We start from the raw sequence: 19758 nt of genomic DNA, 5'->3' as shown, positions 1-19758 counted from the left end.
ACAGGAGTTTGGATCCCCATAAACCCTGTAAAAGGCTGGAGATAGTGGTGTGTGTCTGCAGTCCTCATGCTGGAGAGGCAGAGATGGAGGACTGCTGGACCTGCTTGCCAGCTACTTTATCAGATCTGTGAATTTGAGATCTCTATGAGAGAATCTGTCTCATTAATAAGATGGTGAAGGATTGAGAAACACACCTGACACCACCTCTGATTTCCACACACACACACACACACACACCCACACACCCACACACCCACACACCCACACACCCACACACCCACACACCCACACACCCACACACCCACACACCCACACACACACACCACCACCACCACCATCACCACCAATAATAAAAACCCAGCACATGCACAAACGAAGCCTATTATTTTGCATGGTAATTAAAAGAAGATAGATATGGCGTCTTAAACTTTCTGGACCATGTGTTTTTAGACATAACCTCTTAGGACAAGGAACAAGGATGAATTTGGTTGGAGCTACTGAAGTTAAAGCATCTGTGTTAAGTACTCATTTGAACACGAGGGTTTGAAAAGCAAGTATGGAGACTCAGGGTTTCAACGTCCAACTAGATTTCCTTGCCTGTGGATTTATCCATTTGTTTTTCATCACAGAAATGGCCTCCACCTTCAATCCCAGAGAGTGTAAATTGTCCAAACAAGAGGGGCAGAACTATGGCTTCTTCCTGCGCATTGAGAAGGACACTGATGGCCACCTGGTCCGGGTGATTGAGAAGGGGAGTCCAGCGGAGAAGGCAGGACTCCTGGATGGGGACAGAGTTCTCAGGATCAATGGTGTCTTTGTCGACAAGGAAGAGCATGCACAGGTGAATAGACACTTGGGTTCTTCCAGCCACCTCTTCAGCCTCCACATCTCTGCCCACTCTGATTTTGGGGATCAGTGGAGCTTGGTTCTCTTCTGGCTACCACTGGCAAGGTTCTATCACATTTTATGGTGACTAGTCTAATTGCTTATGATTAACTGAGAACTGTAAAACCTATTATGTGACTCAGTGGGCAAAGGTGCTTATTACCAAGCCTGATGAGCTGAGTTCAATCCCTGGGACCTGCATGTTGGAAGGAGAGAACTGATTTCCACAAGTGTCCTTGTTCATGAGCCATGGCCTATGCCCTGTTATAAAAGCAATCAATTAAAAAATGCTATACTGTGGTAGTGTCAGGTCAAACGTTCATTGCCCATTTGCCCACGCTAGACAATTTTATCTGAGTAAGCTGTAGCCCTCAGCACAAGCCTGTGAGGCATGTGTGACCGCACAGATGAGGCAGCCATGTGTAGGTGACTTAGCTTGTTAACTGTCATGTGGTGACCGCATGGGAGAGGTAGGCCTTGCCTCACTTCAGCATTGTTCCCCTTTCACTACACCACGCCACCACCCCCTAGACCTGAGAAGCCCTGTTGTCCTCTCTCAAGCTCCTTAACGCTGCGACCCTTTAACACAGTTTCTCGTGTTGTGGTGACCCATACCATAAAATTATTTTTGTTGCTACTTCATAGCTGTAATTTTGCTACTGTATGAATTGTAAATATTTGATATGCAGGGTATCTGACACATGAGCTCTATGAAAAAACTGGGTCGTTCAATCCACCAAGGGGTCATGACCCATAGGTTGAGGACCACGGCTCTAGCGCATTCGTATCTGGGAAAGACCAATCCTTGTCAGGGCTTTCTGGATTCCCACAGTGCTGGGGCCCAGTCTGATCCTCCCTGATATATTGGGAGTGTTGGGGTGAAGGTGTCCAGTACCCCTCTGCTTAGGGTATGGGTGTTGGGTCAGCTGCCAGGCACATGACAAACATCTTCCTCCTACGGTTGATGGGGGCGGGGTGGTGTGGGGGGGAGGTTAACAGGACAAGGTATCCTTTAAACACTCCCCTTTCTTCAAAGGTGGTGGATCTGGTGAGAAAGAGTGGGAATTCAGTGACTCTGCTGGTTCTGGATGGAAAATCCTATGAGAAGGCTGTAAGAAAACAGGTAGACTTGAACAACTTGGGTCAAAGCCAGAAGGAACCGGCTTCAAATGATAAGAAACCAAGCCCTTTGATGAACGGAGCTGTGGAGACGTGCGCCCAGCCACGGCTCTGCTACCTGGTGAAGGAGGGCAACAGCTTCGGCTTCTCTCTGAAAACCATCCAAGGTGAGCTTAGGGTGGGCTGAGCTCTAGCCTTCCAGAAGCCCTGTGTTGGTAACGACAGTCTTTGCAGTTGCTATGAATGTCCACAGCAATGTCACTCTCTCTTCCTTTGTCTTCAGCACGGATCCTTTCTCTGCAGTTGTACAAAGAGAGATCCAACTTTGGACAGCAGCGAGGGCTGAGTGGGGGGACTCTTTCCCTAGTGTTTGTCAGGCTGCTGTTTGAGGCCAGTGGTTCAAGGACGGATGCCTCTTCATTGTTTTGTTTGACTTGTTTTTTCTTTCTTTTTTAATTTCTTAATTTATGTTTTACATTCCAATCCCAGTTTCCCCTCCCACCTGTCCTCCTGTTCCCTCCACTTCCCCCACACCACCTCCCATCTGCACCTCGGAGAAGGGTAAGGCCTCCCCTAGGAAGTCTACTGAGATTGTTCATCATCTCGTTGAGGGAGGATCCAGGCACCTCCCCCAACCTCTGTGTCTAGGTTGAGCAAGGTACCTCTCCATATAGAATGGGCCTCACTAAGTTATTTTGTACATTAGAGTTAGATCTTGGCCCCACTGCCAGTGGCCTCATTTATTGCCCCAGCTGCACCATTGTCACCTATGTTAAGGGAGTCTAGTTCGGTCTTATGCAGCTTCCCCATTTGTCAGACCAGAGATTGTGATCTTTCGCTAGCTCGGGTCAGCTGATTCTGTGGGTTTCCCCACCATGGTCTTGACTCCTTTGTTCATATTATCACTCTTCCCTCACTTTCATTGTACTCCAGGAGCTTGGCCCAATGGTTAGTTGTGGATTTCTGTATCTGTTTCCATCTGTATCTGTAGAAGAAGGTTCTAGCTTCTCTGGGGTTGTGGGTTGTAGGCTGGTTATCTTTATGTCTGGTATCTGTTTATGAGTATGTAAATACTATATCTGTATTTCTGGGTCTGGGTTACCTCACTCAGGGTTTTTTTTCTAGTTCTGTCCATTTGCCTGCAAATTTTAGGATGCCATTGTTTCTTATCCTGAGTAATACTCCATTGTATAAATGTACATTTTCTTTATCCATTCTTCAGTTGAGGGGCAACTAGGTTGTTTCCAAGTTCTGGCTATTATGAATAATGTTACTGTGAACAAAGTTGTGTAAATGTCCTTGTGGTGTGAGTGTGCTTCCTTTGGGTATATGCCCAAAAGTGGTATTGCAGGGTCTTGAGGAAGGTTGATTCCTAATTTCCTGAGAAATCTCCATACTGATTTCCATAGTGGCTATACAAGTTTGCACTCCCACCAGCAATGGAGGAGTGTTCCCTTTATTCCACACCCTCTCCAGCATAAGCTGTCATTGGTGTTTTTGATCTTAGCCATTCTGATCCGTGTAAGATGGAATCTGAGTAGTTTTGATTTGCATTTCCCTGATGACTAAGGATGTTGAGCATTTCCTTAAGTGTCTTTCCACCATTTGAGATGTTTCTGTTGAGAATTCTTTGTTTAGATCTGTACCCCATTTTTAAAATTGGATTATTTGGTAGTTTGATGTCTAGTTTCTCGAGTTCTTTGTATATTTTGGAGATCAGTCCTGCCAGATGTGGGGTTGGTGAAGAACCCATTTTTCCCATTCTGTAGGCTGCCATTTATCTTGTTGATTGCTTTGAGTTTCTCTCCAATTAGTTTGATGTTGGCTGTTGGGTTACTGTATATTGCCTTTATTATGTTGAGTTATGTTCCTTGTATCCCTATTCTCTCCAAGACCTTTATCATGAAGGGGTGTTGAATTTTGTCAGAGGCTTTTTTCAGCATCTAATGAGATGATCATGTGATTTTTTTTTCCTTCCAGTTTGTTTATATGGTGGATTACATTGACAGGTTTTCATATGTTGAACCATCCCTGTATCTCTGGGATGAAAGTTACTTGGTCATGGTGGATGATTTTTTCTGATGTGTTCTTGGATTCAATTTGCCTTTTTTTTTTTTTTTTTTTTTTTTGAGACAGGATTTCTCTGTGTAGCTTTGGAGCCTATCCTGGCACTCAATCTGGAGACCAGGCTGGCCTCGAACTCACAGAGATCCGCCTGCCTCTGCCTCCCAAGTGCTGGGATTAAAGGCGTGCGCCACCAACGCCCGGCTCAATTTGCCATATTTTATTGAGTATTTTTGCATCTATGTTCATGAGGGATACTGGTCTGTAGTTCTCTTTCCTAGTTGTTTCTTTGTGTGGTTTGGGTATCAGGGTAACTGTAGCCTCGTAAAAGGAGTTTGGTAATGTTCCTTTTGTTTCTATTGTGTGGAATAATTTGAGGAGTATTAGTATTAGATCTTCTTTGAACATCTGGTAGAATTCTGCACTGAAACCATCTGGGCCTGGGCTTTTTTTGGTTGGGAGACTATTGATAACTGTTTCTATTTCCTTAGGGGTTATAGGTGTATTTAAGTTGTTTATCTGTTGTTGATTTAATTTTGGTATGTGGTACTTATCTAGAAAATTGTCCCTCTCCTTAAAGTTTTCCATTTTTGTGGAGTACAGGTTTTTAAGTATGACCTGATGATCCTCTGGATTTCCTCAGTGTCTGTTGTTACGTCCTCCTTTTCATTTCCAATTTTGTTATTTTGGATATTCTCTCTCTTTTGGTTAGTTTGGATAAAGGTTTCTCTATTTTGTTGAATTTCTTGAAGAACCAACTCTTTGTTTCATTGATTGTATTTTCTTTGTTTCTATTTTATTGATTTCAACCCTTAACTTGACTATTTCTTGCTATCTACTCCTTCTGGGTGAGTTTGCTTCTTTTTGTTCTAGGGCTTTCAGTTCTGTTAATTCACTAGTGTGGGATTTTTCCAGCTTCTTCTTTCTTCTTTCTCCTTCCTCCTTTCTCCTTCTTCATTTTTCTTCCAAGACAGGGTTTCTCTGTGGCTTTGGAGGCTGTGCTGGAACTCATTCTAGGCTGGTCTTGAACTCACAGAGATCCGACTGCCTCTGCCTCCCAAGTGCTGAGATTAAAGGCGTGCGCCACCAGTGCCCGGCTCCAGCTTCTTTATGTAGGCATTTAGTGCTATGAACTTTCCTCTTAGCACTGCTTTTATTGTGTCCCATAAATTTGGGTATATTGTGTGGTCATTTTCATTAAATTTTAGGAAGTCTTTAATTTCTTTATTTTCTTCCTTGGCCTGGTGGCGATTCTGTTGATCACTGTTCAATTTCCATGTGTTTTGTAGGCTTCCTGAAATTAATGTTGCTGTTGAATTCTACACTTTAAGCTGTGGTGATCTGAGAGGATACAAGGGGTTATTCCATTTTTTTTTTTTTTAATCTGTTGAGGTTTGCTTTGTTACTGAGTATGTAGTCTATTACGAGAAGGTTCCATGAGGTGCTGAAAAGAAAGTATATTCTTTTGTGTTTGGGTACAATGTTCTATAGATGTTAAGTTCAATCGAGTCATAACAACTGTTAGCTCCCTTATTTCTCTGTTAAGCTTCTGTCAGACCTGTCCAGTGGTAAGAGTGGGGTGTTGAAGTCTCCCACGATTAGTGTGTGGGGCTTGGTTTGTGATTAGTAATGTTTCTTTTACAAATGCAGAAGCCCTTGTGTTTGGGGCATAGATGTTCAGAATTGAATTTCCTCTTGGTGGATTTTTCCTGTGAATATGAAATGCCCTTCTTTATCTTTTTGATTAATTTTAGTTTGAAGTCTATTTTGTTAGATATTAGGATATTAGGTCCATTTGATTGGAAAAAATTTTCCAACCTTTTACTCTGAGGTAATGTCTGTGAGTTTGAGGTATATTTTTTTGTAGGCAGTAAAAGGATGGATTCTGTTTCCGTATCCAATCTATTAGTCTGTGTCTTTTTATAGGTGAATTGAGACCATTTATATTAATGGATATTAATGACAAGTGATTGCTAGTTCCTGTTATTTTTGTTTATGTTGGTGGGGGCTTTGTGTGTTCAATTCCCTTCTTTGGGATTTGCCTGTGTTCTTGTGGATGTAGCTGACTTTCTTGGGTTGGCATTTTCCTTCTAGTACTTTCTTTAGGGCTGGGTTTGTGGATAGATATTGTTTAATTCTAGTTTTATCATGGAATATTTTGTTTTCTCCATCTGTGGTTATTGAAAGCTTTGCTGAGTATAGTATTCTTCTTGGCTGGCATCCATGGTCCCTTAGTGTCTGCATAACATCTGCCCAGGACCCTCTGGATTTCATTGTTTCCATTGAGAAGTCAGGTGTAATTCTGATAGGTCTGCCTTTATATGTTACCTAGCCTTTGCAGCTCTTTATATTCTTCCTTTATTCTGTATGTTTATTGTTTTGATTATTATGTGGCAAGGGAACTTATTTTTTGGTCCAGTATATTTGGTATTCTGTAAGCTTCTTTGTTTTTTTTTTTTTAAGATTTTATTATGTATACAACATTCTGCTTCCATGTGTATCTGCACACCAGAAGAGAGCACCAGATCTCATAACGGATGGCTGTGAGCCACCATGTGGTTGCTGGGAATTGAATTCAGGATCTCTGGAAGAGCAGTCTGTGCTCTTAACCTCTGAGCCATCTCTCCAGCCCTTCTTGTACTTTCATAGGCATGTCCTTCTTTAGGTTGGGGAAGTTTTCTTCCATGATTTTGTTGAATATATTTTCTGTGCCTTTGAGTTGGACTTCTCCTTCTATCCCTATTATTCCCAGGTTTGGTCTTTCACGCTGTCTCAGATTTCCTGCATGTTTTGTGTTAAGGATTTGATGTTTCCTCTAGCATATCATCAATGCCTGAAATTCTCTCTTCCATCTTTTATATTCTGTTGTTTATGCTTGCATTTGTGGTTCCTGATTGTCTACCCAGATTTTCCATTTCTAGAATTCCCTTGGTTTGTGTTTTCTTTATTGCCTCTATTTCAGATTTCAAGTCTCTAATTGTTTCCTTCACTTGTTTGATTGCTTTTTCTTCATTTTCTTTAAGGGATTTGTTGATTTCTTCCAATTTTTTGTTTGTTTTTTCCTCCATTTTAAAAAGGGTATTTTTCATTTTCTCTTTAAGGGCCTCAATCATCCTCATAAAGTTATTTTAGGTTGTTTTCTTCTACTACATCTGTGTTGGATGTTCAGGTCTTGCTGTTGTAGCACCACTAGTTTCTAGTGGTGCAGTATTGTTCTTTATATTGTTGAGTGTATTCTTACCTTGTTGTCTACGCATCTCTTCCTCTAATTGGTATAGGTGGAGCTTGTCCTTCAGGGGGTCTCTCTTTCTCCAGTTGGTACAGTTGGGGGCTGTGGCTCTGTTGACCACTCCTTCAGGTGCAAGCAGAGCAGAGCCTCCAGTGATTGCTCCTCTTGGTGGAAGTGGGCCCAAGGCTCAGGTGGTCAATCCTTGAGGTGTAGGTAGGACTACAGGCCCAGTGCATGCTCCTCTTGTTGAAGACAGGGTCATGGCTGTAGTGACCATCCTCTAGGTGGAGGTGGGGCTGAGGGTCTCGTGATCACTGGAGCAGTGGCGTATCTCCAACCAAGAAATGGCAATGGATACTGGCTGGGACACAGGTGATCTTTCCCAGAGGAACTTCTTGCAATACCTTCTGGAAGCCACTGCTGGAAACCAACGCTGTCATCTCACCTGGTGGTCGCTCCCCACTCCTGGGCCTGAGGCTTTGGCCTCCCTCTGAAGCTGCTTCTAGGCGGGTGGTTTGGGCCTCTACTGACACTGCTCCAGGCCTGAGGATTGGGCCTTCTACCTTGTTTTTTCAAGACAGGGTTTCTTTGTGTAGCCCTGGCAGTCCTGGAGCTCACTCTATAGACCAGGCTGGCCTAGAACTCTCAGAGGTCCTCTTGTCTCTGTCTCCCAAGTGCAGGAATGAAAGGTGTGCACTGCTACTGTCTGGCTTTATTGTTCTTTTCCAGCTCCCTTAGGCTGAAGATGCAGGGGAGGCAGCTTCTTCATAATAGCTACCTGGAGTGAGACTGAAATCTCTTTTCATGTCCCAGAGAAACCAAGAGTTCATTCACTTATTCAACAGATTTTTGAGCATCTGTTGCCATATTACAATCCCAGAGTTGCTGCATACACCCTGTCTTCCTATGACCGTATAGTACTCTCCATTGAATCCTGGTCTCAACTGTCCTAAGATGTGTCCCTGACCTATCCTGCAAAGGACATACTTGAGAATTCCTAGCCCTCAGGAAGTCCTAGAGGTCCTGTTTCTGTGTTTTCAGAGGAATGCACCATGCTGTACTGTCTACTGGAGTTCTTTAGTGTTTCCCCTTGGAAACTGTTAGGAATTGGGAGCCATGCTACCTGGCTAGCTCCATTTTGTTAAACAGAGAAGAGGTTGGTAGGTTCAGAAAAGATGCTGACACACAACTATCTTTCAGAAGTTAGCTTTATTATGAGAAAGAGCCACGAGTGAGTGTTAGCCCATCACCTAACACTATTGTTGCCTCTGCCTACATTCTCTCTGGTCCTGGAGAGGACTGATGGCAGGTCATGTTTGGAGGAAGGTAAAGGAGAAGGCCATTTGACAATTTAAATTGCTTTCAGAGGTTATGTGACCTCTAACAAGAGACAGAAATTAAAACCATGAGAGACAGTCCTCACATTGGTATTATTAAACACTGGTGTGGAGGGCCAAAGAACCTTGGCATTTCTTAGAAATCTATTAACAGTAAAATGGTATTAAACAAAAGTGGGGGGGTGGTGGTGGTGGTGAGCTGGCTTGGTGGGAAAGGTGTTGGCTGCCAAGCCTGATGACTGGGTTTAATCCCCAGAGCCTCAGTGGGAGGAGAGAACCAACTCTGACTTCCACATACATGTTATGGTGTGTGTGTGTGTGTGTGTGTGTGTGTGTGTGTGTGTGTGTGTGTGTTTGTGTGTGTAAACACACACAACCTAAAAAGTCAAAATTCACAGTCTATTTCCTTGGCTCTTGTGCGGATGCACTCAGTGAGTAGCTTTTATGGGGAGAGTGTTTACTTCCTGACAATCTACAAGATAATGATGACTATAAAAGAAGCCACGCAGCAATTGGCTTAGAGAAGAAGCTGACACACAATTCTCTTCCAGAGTGAGGTTTATTAGATTGAGAGAGGGCCTCGGGTGGGAGAGGGAACAGTGGACAACACAATATATGGAGAGTCAAACATGGTGGGGTCTTAAAGGGAAGGACAGGTATCTCTTTAGAGCCTGGAGAGGAAAGAGAATGAGTGAATGAATGAGCCAACCACATGAGAAGTTTGGCGGTGGGGGTTAGGGGAGACTCTTCAGCGATTAGCTTTTGGAGCTGTCTGAGCCCAGAGCGAAGGAAATGTCAGGTGTTTTCTTACCTTTTAGGGATGGTAAGAAGTTTTGCACCATGGAATTATTTCAACACAGCCATGTGTGACCAGTAGCATGGAGGACCCTGTCCTAAGTCAAGAGTCCCGTCACAGGTGCTTTTATCTCTGTTCCAGAGAGAGCAACAGGGAGACCTGAAGAGGATCTCCACAGGGGGATCTTTGTGTCTAGTGGGCAATAGGAGAACTGTTAAGTGTTCCAGGAAGCTGAGTTGATGGACCTCCTACTCCTTAAAGTAACACATATGGTCATATAAAGCTATCCCCAGAATAGATGGGAACGTTCACATCTAGAAAGGTTACTAGCAAATCAACCACACACAATGTTCCCTTTCCTCTTCCTCCTTCCGCTAACCTTGCTGGGCTGCAACAGAGGTTTACGGACTCCAGCAGTCTGTGATGGGGAGGATGGAGAGGAAAACCTCCAATTCCACAGATGCAAAGGTAGATGGATCAGTACTTTCTGGTTCAAGAGGTCAACACCAGCCCTTTATTTTTAAAATTTCCATTGGGGTGTGTGTGTGTGTATGTGCCATGCTGAATGTGTGGGGGTCAAGGGACAACTTGCAGGAGTTCTATTTTTCTACTATGTGGACCTGGAAATTGAACCCAGGTTGTCAGACTTGGCATCGGGTGACATTACCCTCTGAGCCAACTCACTGGCTTTTCACCAAGAGTCTTGACTTTCCTTCAGTCAGACTGAAAATTCCTCTTCAACAGACCCGTGCTGAGTAACAGCAGTGCCCAGCTTTGTGCTAGGTGCTGTAACTGAGTTGAGAGCCGAGGCCGATGACAATTTGAGTCAGCTCTAAAGGTACCCAGAGGAAACTTCTTTGCCAGGTGTGTAGATTTCTGTGCAATACTCTCTCTCCAACTCTTCTTCAGGTAAAAAGGGTGTGTACCTGACTGACATAACACCTCAGGGAGTAGCCATGAAAGCGGGGGTCCTGGCCGATGATCACTTGATTGAAGTGAATGGAGAAAATGTAGAGAACTACAGCCACGAGGACGTGGTGGAAAAGGTAACCCTTAAAGGGCACATTTCTCCCCTCCCTTCCCCTCTGCTCTCACTGGAAGCGACAGGGAGGGGCACGGTAGGGCCTGCTGGATGAGCGTGTGATGGAAGAGCATCCATCTAGGTGTTCGCATCAAGGGTGCAGAGTCGCTGGTGGCATGGGCAGTGCTAACAGGGCGCTGGTTCCCCCCCACTTCCTTTCAGTTCCCATTTCTACATCTACTTGCAGTCAACCACATCTGAAAATAATGGAAACTTCCAGAAATCAGTGGTTCGTAATTTTAAACAACTATTACTACAATACATTGTTATAGTTTATTTCTTATTTATTGCCAGTCACTGTGTCCAGCTTGTAAGTTAAACTATCATAGGTATGTGGACAGAGGCAGGAACAGCACAGGTGAGGCTTATTGTCCGCTATCTGTGGATGGCGGCTTCGTTCAGTGGCAGGTATAGTGCTCAGAGATGGGTCTGCTAGATACCTTCTGGATGGAGGTGTGGGTGGCAAGGGATGGATTTCATCATTCAACACAGAATACAGTGTTAAGCTTGTAAGAATTTCCTCGAGTCTCCATTTAGTATTTCCATGTGTGGATGGCCATGGGTAACAAACTGTACCTGCCAGGTATTGGAAGACCCACAGCATGCTGACCCTGTAGCAGGGCTGTCTTGTTGATGGAACCTTGAAAATGGACCAACCTCTTAGTAGAATGATCTTCCAAAGTTGACCTTTACTATTTCCTTTTCTAAAATCCCATCCCGCCCTTCTCACCTGCATATCTTTCTGGGCTTTGAGAATTTGGGCTCCCGCTTGAGTTCAGCTAGTCTGTGTGGCTGGATGTTTTCCTTCAAAGCAGACAGATACATTCAGTCAGGTTGGGGGAAGCATTGCCCCAGCACTCATGATCAGGCCACGTGCCCTGGGCTTTCTGCACTGCACCGTGGCCTTGCTCCCAGCATTCATTGTTCATGGAGGCCCCTGCTCCTCATCTGTGTGTCTTGCTGCAGGTGAAGAAGGGAGGGAGCCGCGTCATGTTCCTCCTTGTGGACAAGGAAACTGCCAAGCGCCATAGTGAACAGAAGACACAGTTCAAGAGGGAAACAGCCAGTTTGAAACTGCTGCCCCACCAGCCCCGGGTGGTGGTCATCAAGAAGGGAAGCAATGGCTATGGATTCTATCTGAGGGCAGGTGCTGAGCATAAAGGTGAGGCACTAGGCCAGCAGACCGTGTCCCTCAGCCTCAGTGCTGGCTCACCAAGCTCAGCCCCACCAGGAACTGCAGGGGGAGGGGCAGAGCTGTTCCCATGGGGCTCTCCTGTTTCCACTTCCACTTCCCTTTCCATTCTGTGGCTTACCTGCTGGTATGACTTGTGCCTGGTAAGTATGCCCACTGACTTCCTAGGGGTTTCTTAGCCTGCCACTTTGTCAGAAGTAACCATCAGACACTTAGTAAACACTGGGTCCTCCATCTTTTAAGATCCTCTTCTTTGAGGCTTGGTTTGTTCTCAGAACAGGCTGGAAAGTAGACTTGTAGGCCCCTGGGGTGCAGAGAGATGGGAGGAGTTGGATTCAGCATGCCTTTATACCTACTTCTTCAGACCCAGAAATCCCAGAGCTTGCTTGCTTGGGGGCCTTTCTGGTAACTTTGCTTTGTGTGGGGAGGGTAGGTCAGATCATCAAGGACATAGAATCTGGAAGCCCAGCAGAGGCAGCTGGCTTGAAGAACAATGACTTGGTAGTTGCTGTCAATGGCGAGTCTGTGGAAGACCTTGATCATGACAGTGTGGTGGAAATGATTAGGAAGGGTGGAGACCAGGCCACACTGTTGGTGGTGGACAAAGAGGCGGATGAAATCTATAGACTGGTAAGTAATTCCAGTAACACAAATATTCAATATAATGACTACGTATTCGTGCATTAAGGCTGGGTCCCTTCACTTATGCCCTCTGACTTTGAGCTGAGTTACTTTGTTCTTCAGCCTGGAATGGGGCATAACAACTATTAAGGCCAAATTGTGGCTCAAATTGGTAGTGACAGGAGAGTGTTAAATGAGTTATAAATTCCTGGACTAAAAACTAATTTGTAAATTAGCTGAAGATAATTAGTCTTGCTGATCTGGGATAAGCTATGAAGAGCAGGAATCTCAAAATGGACAGAGCTGACACAGACATAAATGGTTTTAGATTCATTTTTATGTGTAAGTCTTTGTGTGTGTATTTGAATGTGTACGAAGGTGCCAAGGTCAGAAGAGGGTGTTAGATCTGGAACTTGAGTTACAGGAAGTTGTGAGCCACCTATTGTGAGTACTGGGAACCGAACCAGGGTCCCTCTACAAGAGGTGAGTGCTCTTAATGGCTGAGCATCTCTCCAGCCCTGATGAGTAGATGTGATATTGTTGGTCAGAAAGCTTCTTCGGTCTTTTTTTTTTTTTTTTTTTTTTTTTTTGGTTTTTCGAGACAGGATTTCTCGAAATCCTTTGTAGCTTTGGAGCCTATCCTGGCACTCGCTCTGGAGACCAGGCTGGCCTCGAACTTACAGAGATCCGCCTGCTTCTGCCTCCCAGAGCCATCAACGCCTGGTACTTCTTCAGTCTTGAGTAAAGACCTAGAAAGGTCTATTAGTTTGTTGTTGTTGTTAATGCAAAACCACAGCTCTCACCTCAGAAGGAATAAGAATTTGTTTTGGAGTTAGATCTGAGTGGCCATGGTCCCACCACATTCCAACATGGAAGCCGTTTAATGGAGTTCTGAAGGTGAGGAGGTAATGACTTCACTAGACCCGAGATAAATGATAAATGGGTGTTTATTGGGGAACACTTACACAGAAAAATACAAAGAACCGTGGGAGCGTTTCTCTGTCCTTCCTACAGGGTTGGCTGACCCACCTGAAGAGCGCACAAACAGAAGCCATGTCTCAAGCTTCCCTCTTCCCGATTCCCTCCGCCTGAGGCCACACCCAAAGGGGTGTGGTCACTGTTCAAGGTTCAAAGACAAGACACAGAGTTTTTAGAGTAACAGAACAAAGAAAGGTACAAATGAAGGTCTGAAAAACACATTTGTGGAAATGGGTAGATTATAGTGAGGTGGAGGTCTCAGGCTATGTGACAGCTGTAGCCCTTTGGTTGATGAAGAACCAATTTTATTAATACATTCCAACTTGTTTATCAGAATGTTAGAGGTGGGTAAGGCATCATTTTTTAGGCTACAGATCGCCCTAGTGAAATAGGCTCTGGACTTGCAGTATCCCAACCTCTCCACAGGGCTGGAAGCTCTAACTGGTGGAGATGCAGTGGCTGAACAGGAATTCTCATTCGCATTGTCCTTAGTAAGCAGTGGGAACAGGTTCACCCAGAACAAAACAAGCTGATGAAGATCCTCACTCCCTCTTCTTCTGACAGCTGTTTGCTGTCAAAGCTTTAAAAAAAATTGTTATTGCCGGGCATTGGTGGCGCACGCCTTTAATCTCAGCACTTGGGAGGCAGAGGCAGGTGGAACTCAGTGAGTTCAAGACCAGCCTGGTCTACAAGAGCTAGTTCCAGGACAACTTCCGAAGCTGCAAAGAAACCCTGTCTCGAAAAACCAAAAAAAAAAAAAAAATGTAATTTTTAAATTATGTGTTGTATGTAGGTATGTCTACATGAGAGCAGGTGCCCACAGAGTCCAGAAGAGGGTGTTGGGTCCCCTGGAGTAGAGTTGCAGGCAACTGTAAGCTGATGGGGTGCTAGGAACCAAACTTGGCTCCTTTGTAAGAGTGGCATGTGCTCTTAACCACTGAGCATCTCCGCTCCCAATGTTAACATTTTATAATACGTTATCATGAAAATGGATGTTCAGTCCATTTCAACAGCTGTCTGGGGGCCAAAGTGCCGTCTGCTTTGCTGAATGTTGGTCATAGATAATAGTCTTCTTTTGGTTACACAGTTACAAAAGCACCTCAGAGCCATGGCAATGGGAGGAAGAGTATGGTGGTGACACTGGCCTCCTTTTATAGCTTGGAAACTAAGCTTAGACACTAAATGACTTAGACACTCAGCTTAGCAGAGACACAAATCAGTATTTGAACTCAAGTCCTCAGACTCAATTCATTAGACCATACATGTTCTCTTAAATCTTGGTCAGACTTTTCAAGATACTTTTGTAAACAAGACTGAATAATCACACCTACAGAATCTTTGGTCCTGGGATAATGTAAACCCGGACAGAAGTCTCTATGGCACACTCTCTCACACACTACTTGTTCCTATCCTGATTTATTACATTGGGATGGAGACATGTTTGATGGATTTTCAGGGGATGTAAAGGAATGCTGGATGATTGACAGGAGGATGTAATTAACATTGAAAATATCCAGCCAGAGCCTGGGCGCTAGCTGAGTCCAAAGTTCTTGCCGGCTTGAGGATCTGAGTTTGATCCCCACCTTTGTAATGAAGCCAGCTGTGGCTGAGTGTGTGTTGTCATTCTGGTGCTGGAGGGGTGGGGACAGGAGGGTTCCTGGGACCCAGTGGCCGGCCAGCCTCGCCTAATGGGGGAGTGCCAGGTCAATGACAGACCCTGCCACAGAAGAGGCAAGGTGGATGTTTACCCAAGGAATGCCAGCCACAGACACAACGCCCTCCTACTCAGATTAGGAAGAATAAACAACAACAAGACAACAGAGATGGCTTCAAAGTACTGAAAGCAAACTGACTGAATGTCAGGAAATGTCGAGAACAGATTTGGTACTCCAAAAAGCTGCTCCTGCCAAACCAAACAACTTAAGGTTGACTTCATTGGCTTCTAGAGATAGTCAGTCAGACCAGCCAGGAAACACTAGTAATAGAAGCACGGGAGAGCTGTCTGAGTACTGGCTTTCTTGTTGTAAGGCACCATGAAGGGTGGGGAAAACACTCATTCAGTTACTACTTAGCACATGCGGGTATCCACATGTATGATTACTGAATTTACATCATGTCCAGTTCTGAGAACCTAGTCCGACAAATGCCCTCCAACCAAAAAGGTGATGACGGAGGGGATGGAAGATGCTGGGAGGCACCTTGTAGCAGGACAGGCTCCCGAGGAGAGGAAAAGTCTTGAGAATGTGAAAGGTTGACAGGCGGTAAACACCTGTTCGTTTGTTTTTGTTTTGCTTTGCTTTTTCAAGAAAGAAAATAATTGGAAAGGCTGTTCATGTGACTTAAGGTACAGGGAGCTATTTTTGGCTTACGAGCAACCATAGCTGTCAGAAGTGGGACAACTTGACTTCTGTGAGCCACTGTTTTGATGTTGTAAATTGATGCTGGCATTGAGGGTTCTGTTGTAATTCCTGGGGGTGGGGGAATTAGATAAATGATGTCAGTGTAATTTTCCTGGTTTTGGTTAAAGTGAGAGGGGAGTCTGCCCACTCTCGAAGGTGGGCTTCATAGCTGGTGTGGGGGTGAGGTGAGATACAGCCATGAGTATGTCAAACCCCCTAGCAATTCCTGATGGGGGCTAGACTCGGGAGTGCTCCAGGGGGTGGTGCAAAGCCTCCCTGCTTCCTCTTTCATGGTGGGTGCTTTGACACCAGCAGTCCATCCCCAGGCAGACATAGCTGCTCTGCTTGCTGAGGAGAGCTCAGAGTTACATTAGTGAGTCACTCTGATTTCCCCACATCATCTTGCATGAAAGTGGAGTGTTTGTAAACACCTCTGAGGGCTACATGGGGCTGAGCTGCCAGGTACCTGGCTCCGAAGGGCAATGTGAGCAGGAAGGCAGATGGACCCCACATCTTTTTTGCTAAGCTTCTACAGTGGTGAGGTGGACACAAGGTTCCTCCCTCGTTGCTTGATGTTTAACAAATGTCCTGGACACCTGTTGACCTCAATTTAACTGCTGAGTAGGTCCAAAGCGAACCCAAAACAAGCCCCTAACTCAAGAAAAATCCTTAGCCAGCTAACTCAACTCTATTAAACTACAAATTAAAAAAACATCAGGGATGGGGGGATTGAGCTCAATTTTGCCTCAAAAGATCAAGGACTTGAGTTTGATCCCCAGGACACTTGCTGAAATACTGAGCATGGTGGCACAAAAACTGTAGTCTCGGTGCAAAGATAAGACCCCTGGGGCAGGCTTGGCAGGCCAGGCTAAAGTACTGGGTGAGATTCAGGCTTAGCAGGTGCTCCTGGGGATAACTACACAAAGGAAAGTAGGAAACTGCCAGAGGAAGCTGGACCAAACACAAAGAAAGGCGTCAGGGATGAGTGTGTTCGAGCACCAGAGTAAAGAACAGTTCATTTCCTGTTCTCTCTATTCAAGACCATCATATTGCTGTCTTCATGACAATGGCCATGAGAGTGAGAGGGAGCAGACTATTTACAGTCAGGAGGAAGCTTGGCATGAGAGGGGTGCTAAGATAATTACAATAAATACAAAAAAGTTGAGCGCCGATGCCAGCGCTGGCGACGGCAAGCAACTGCTGAGGGACAGGGTCCACCTTTGCCTCTATATGTGGTCGCCTCTCCCATTAGTGTGTGGAGTTGGTCTTTCTGATGTCTTTGAGTCTTCAGTTAGTCACAGAATTGTCCCTTGGTTTTTTGAGACGGGGTTTCTCTGTGTAGCCTTGGCTGTCCTGGAACTCGCTCTGTAGCCCAGACTAACCTCGAACTCACAGAGATCCTCCTGTCCCTGACTACCGAGTGCTGGGATTAAAGGTGTGTGCCACCACTGCCCGCTATCTTTTAGTTTCTATAGTGTGCTTAAAGACAATTTTACTGAAGATAGGGAGAGCGGGCCTACTTGGGCTAGCCCCTTAGAGGTGTTCCCCACGGGAGAGTGTGGGCAGTGTTGTTCAGTGATCTGCCTGCTTTTGTGGAGTTAAGCTAGTAATTTGTTAGATAGCCTTAGGGTTTGGTACAGAAATCTATTCTGTTTGTCTTAACACACTTGTATGTGTCTGTACACATGTTTCTATCTCTGGCTATGGTGGAGAAATTTAGAGCCTACAATTGAATAATAGACATGTATGACATGTGTACTAAGCTATCACGTTTAATGATGGATAACTGCTCATATGTGTATTTTATTTTCCCTTATTTATATTCCCTTTATTTTCAAAAGGCTCGTTTTTCTCCACTTCTCTACTGCCAAAGTCAAGAACTGCCTAATGGTTCTGTCAAGGAGGTTCCAGCTCCTGTGCCTGCTCTTCTGGAGGCCACAAGTCCAGACACTACAGAAGATGCAGGAGATCATAAACCCAAGCTCTGTAGGCTGATTAAAGTTGACAACAGCTATGGATTTCACCTTAATGCCATTCAGGGTCAGCCAGGCTCCTTTGTCAAAGAGGTATGGTAACTGGTCCCAGCAGCCCAGCAAACACAGCCAGTTAGGATTGGCACTTTCAGTGCAAGCCATGCATAGACATGATGCTTGCTGCAGAGGTGGTCATATTCCCCACCTCCAGGAGTGCTACCTGTCTGCTTTTGTGCATGCGTCATAGTGCCTGTACCCTGTAGGGATGGGCAGTGAGACAACTGCAGCTCTCAAGTTGGGATCCCAATACCTTCAGGCCAAAGATGTTCAGTACGGTGCTTGGCCAGGGTGGAGGAGAGGGTATAGCCCACCAAGGAGAAAGATGTGGTTAAGTTTTCAGGAGGGATCATCACCCTAACCCATGTTTGGAACTGACCCCTGGACCTTCTGCTTGCAGGTACAGAAGGGTGGCCCTGCTGACAAGGCTGGGCTGGAGGATGAGGACATCATCATTGAAGTGAATGGGGAGAACGTGCAAGACGAACCCTACGAGAATGTAGTGGTCAGAATCAAGAGCAGCGGAGAGGAGGTCACTCTCCTGGTCTGTGGAAAGAAGGCCTACGACTACTTCCAAGCTAAGAAAATCTCCATTGTTTCCTCCCTGGCTGACCCCCTGGTCACTTGCACTGATGGCCAAGGAGAAACATCAACAGAGTCAGGGCATGACTCCCACCCAGCAAAAGAGCGAGTGAGTGGTGACTTGCTTCTCTGGGATCCAGTCCCAGTGTCTGTTTCCTCAAAACTAACACAGGGTAACCAACCTGTCAGGGTTTTGTGAGGATAAGAGGTAGTACAAGAACACTGTCTTCTTAGAAATGTGGCCTCATTGTGGAGCCCAGGCTGGCCTAGAACTCTAGATCTCTTGGCTCTGCTTCCTGAGTGCTGGGACTGTGGCTTGTGAAGTTATTTTCTTAGCATGCGGTTGGCAATCAGTCAATGAAGAATCATGATGGAGACTACCAAAAGAACCCAATTCGGTTCTGTGGGACCAGCTCTGTTTCTGCTGCACATCAGGGGATTTTCTGCTCTGTGCTCTAGCTTTTCTACTGTTTACATTATTCCTATAAGACAGGGATAAAGTGCACAATTGTTTTCAGAACAGTGCCTGGCTCACAGTCAGTGAAAACTCACGGTCAGGGTCAGTATTAAGTAAATGGCAGGTATTATGTCAAAAAATGTCAATTTTTTCTAGTCAATTTTTTCTTCATAGATGAACTTGATTGAGATTCAAAAATGAACCGACATCCAAGTTAATAAAAGGAAATTTTCTGATGAAAAGTCTCACTACACTTTTCCTTTCCATCGTATTAATTCCACTGATAGGGAATGTCAGTTATAGTACTATAGTGGTCTTATAGAAAACTGATTGTATACATATATTCACAAACATATATATAGAGACAGACATTCTAGAGGTGCACTGCTCTCCTCCCTGCTGTTCACACTCTGCTGGTATAAACCTTGGTTTTCTTTTACACAGACTCACAGCACAGCCTCGAATTCTTCTTCCAACTCTGAGGACACAGAGATGTGATGAGAAGGAACGATGGTTTTGGCTGCTGGATTCCTCTTACATGCCCAGGAACTGCCTTTCCAAGGAAGGAGCTCTCTGCTGTGACCCCATTAGACCTCTGGAATCACTTGTCCCACGTGACTGTCTGCTGTTGAAAGGGCTGCTCAACCTAGCGGGAGGGAGCTGCCAGGTTCTTTCTATGTGATATCTTCCAAAGTGCAGCTTTCCATTTCTGTTGATGAAAGCTCTTCTGTGTGCTTCTCGAGCACCGGAGATGATTCATTTGTGTATGTGTGAGTGTGGCTAATTAAAGCATCAAGCAGACATCCTGTCAGAGGTGTGCTTTTGTAGCAATGCTGTGGCTAAGAAGCATTATTTGGGTGCTTTCTGAGTTGCTTGCAACTTCCCTGTTGGCTTAATAGGGTCTGAATTTGAATAGTGCCTTTGTTCTGTATAAACATTTCATTTGCTTCTAGACGCCCCAAACAGCAACATACACACTATGACCTTA

At 45.0% G+C, this 19758-nt stretch overlaps 1 protein-coding gene across 1 annotated transcript; it reads left to right on the top strand.

The window, feature by feature from the left end:
• The first annotated feature begins 631 nt into the window (after nt 1-631).
• Nucleotides 632-19651, top strand: Pdzk1 (PDZ domain containing 1). The gene is made up of 8 exons (XM_035450534.1): nt 632-841; nt 1922-2171; nt 10340-10476; nt 11478-11673; nt 12137-12333; nt 17543-17767; nt 18132-18422; nt 19215-19651. Exons 1-8 carry the CDS (start codon nt 632-634, stop codon nt 19266-19268), a joined length of 1560 nt encoding a protein of 519 aa, XP_035306425.1. The 3' UTR covers nt 19269-19651.
• Nucleotides 19652-19758: the final 107 nt, after the last annotated feature.

Source organism: Cricetulus griseus (assembly GCF_003668045.3).
Source record: "Cricetulus griseus strain 17A/GY chromosome 1 unlocalized genomic scaffold, alternate assembly CriGri-PICRH-1.0 chr1_0, whole genome shotgun sequence".
Taxonomy (NCBI): domain Eukaryota; kingdom Metazoa; phylum Chordata; class Mammalia; order Rodentia; family Cricetidae; genus Cricetulus; species Cricetulus griseus.
This window is presented reverse-complemented; position numbering and strand designations above follow the sequence as displayed.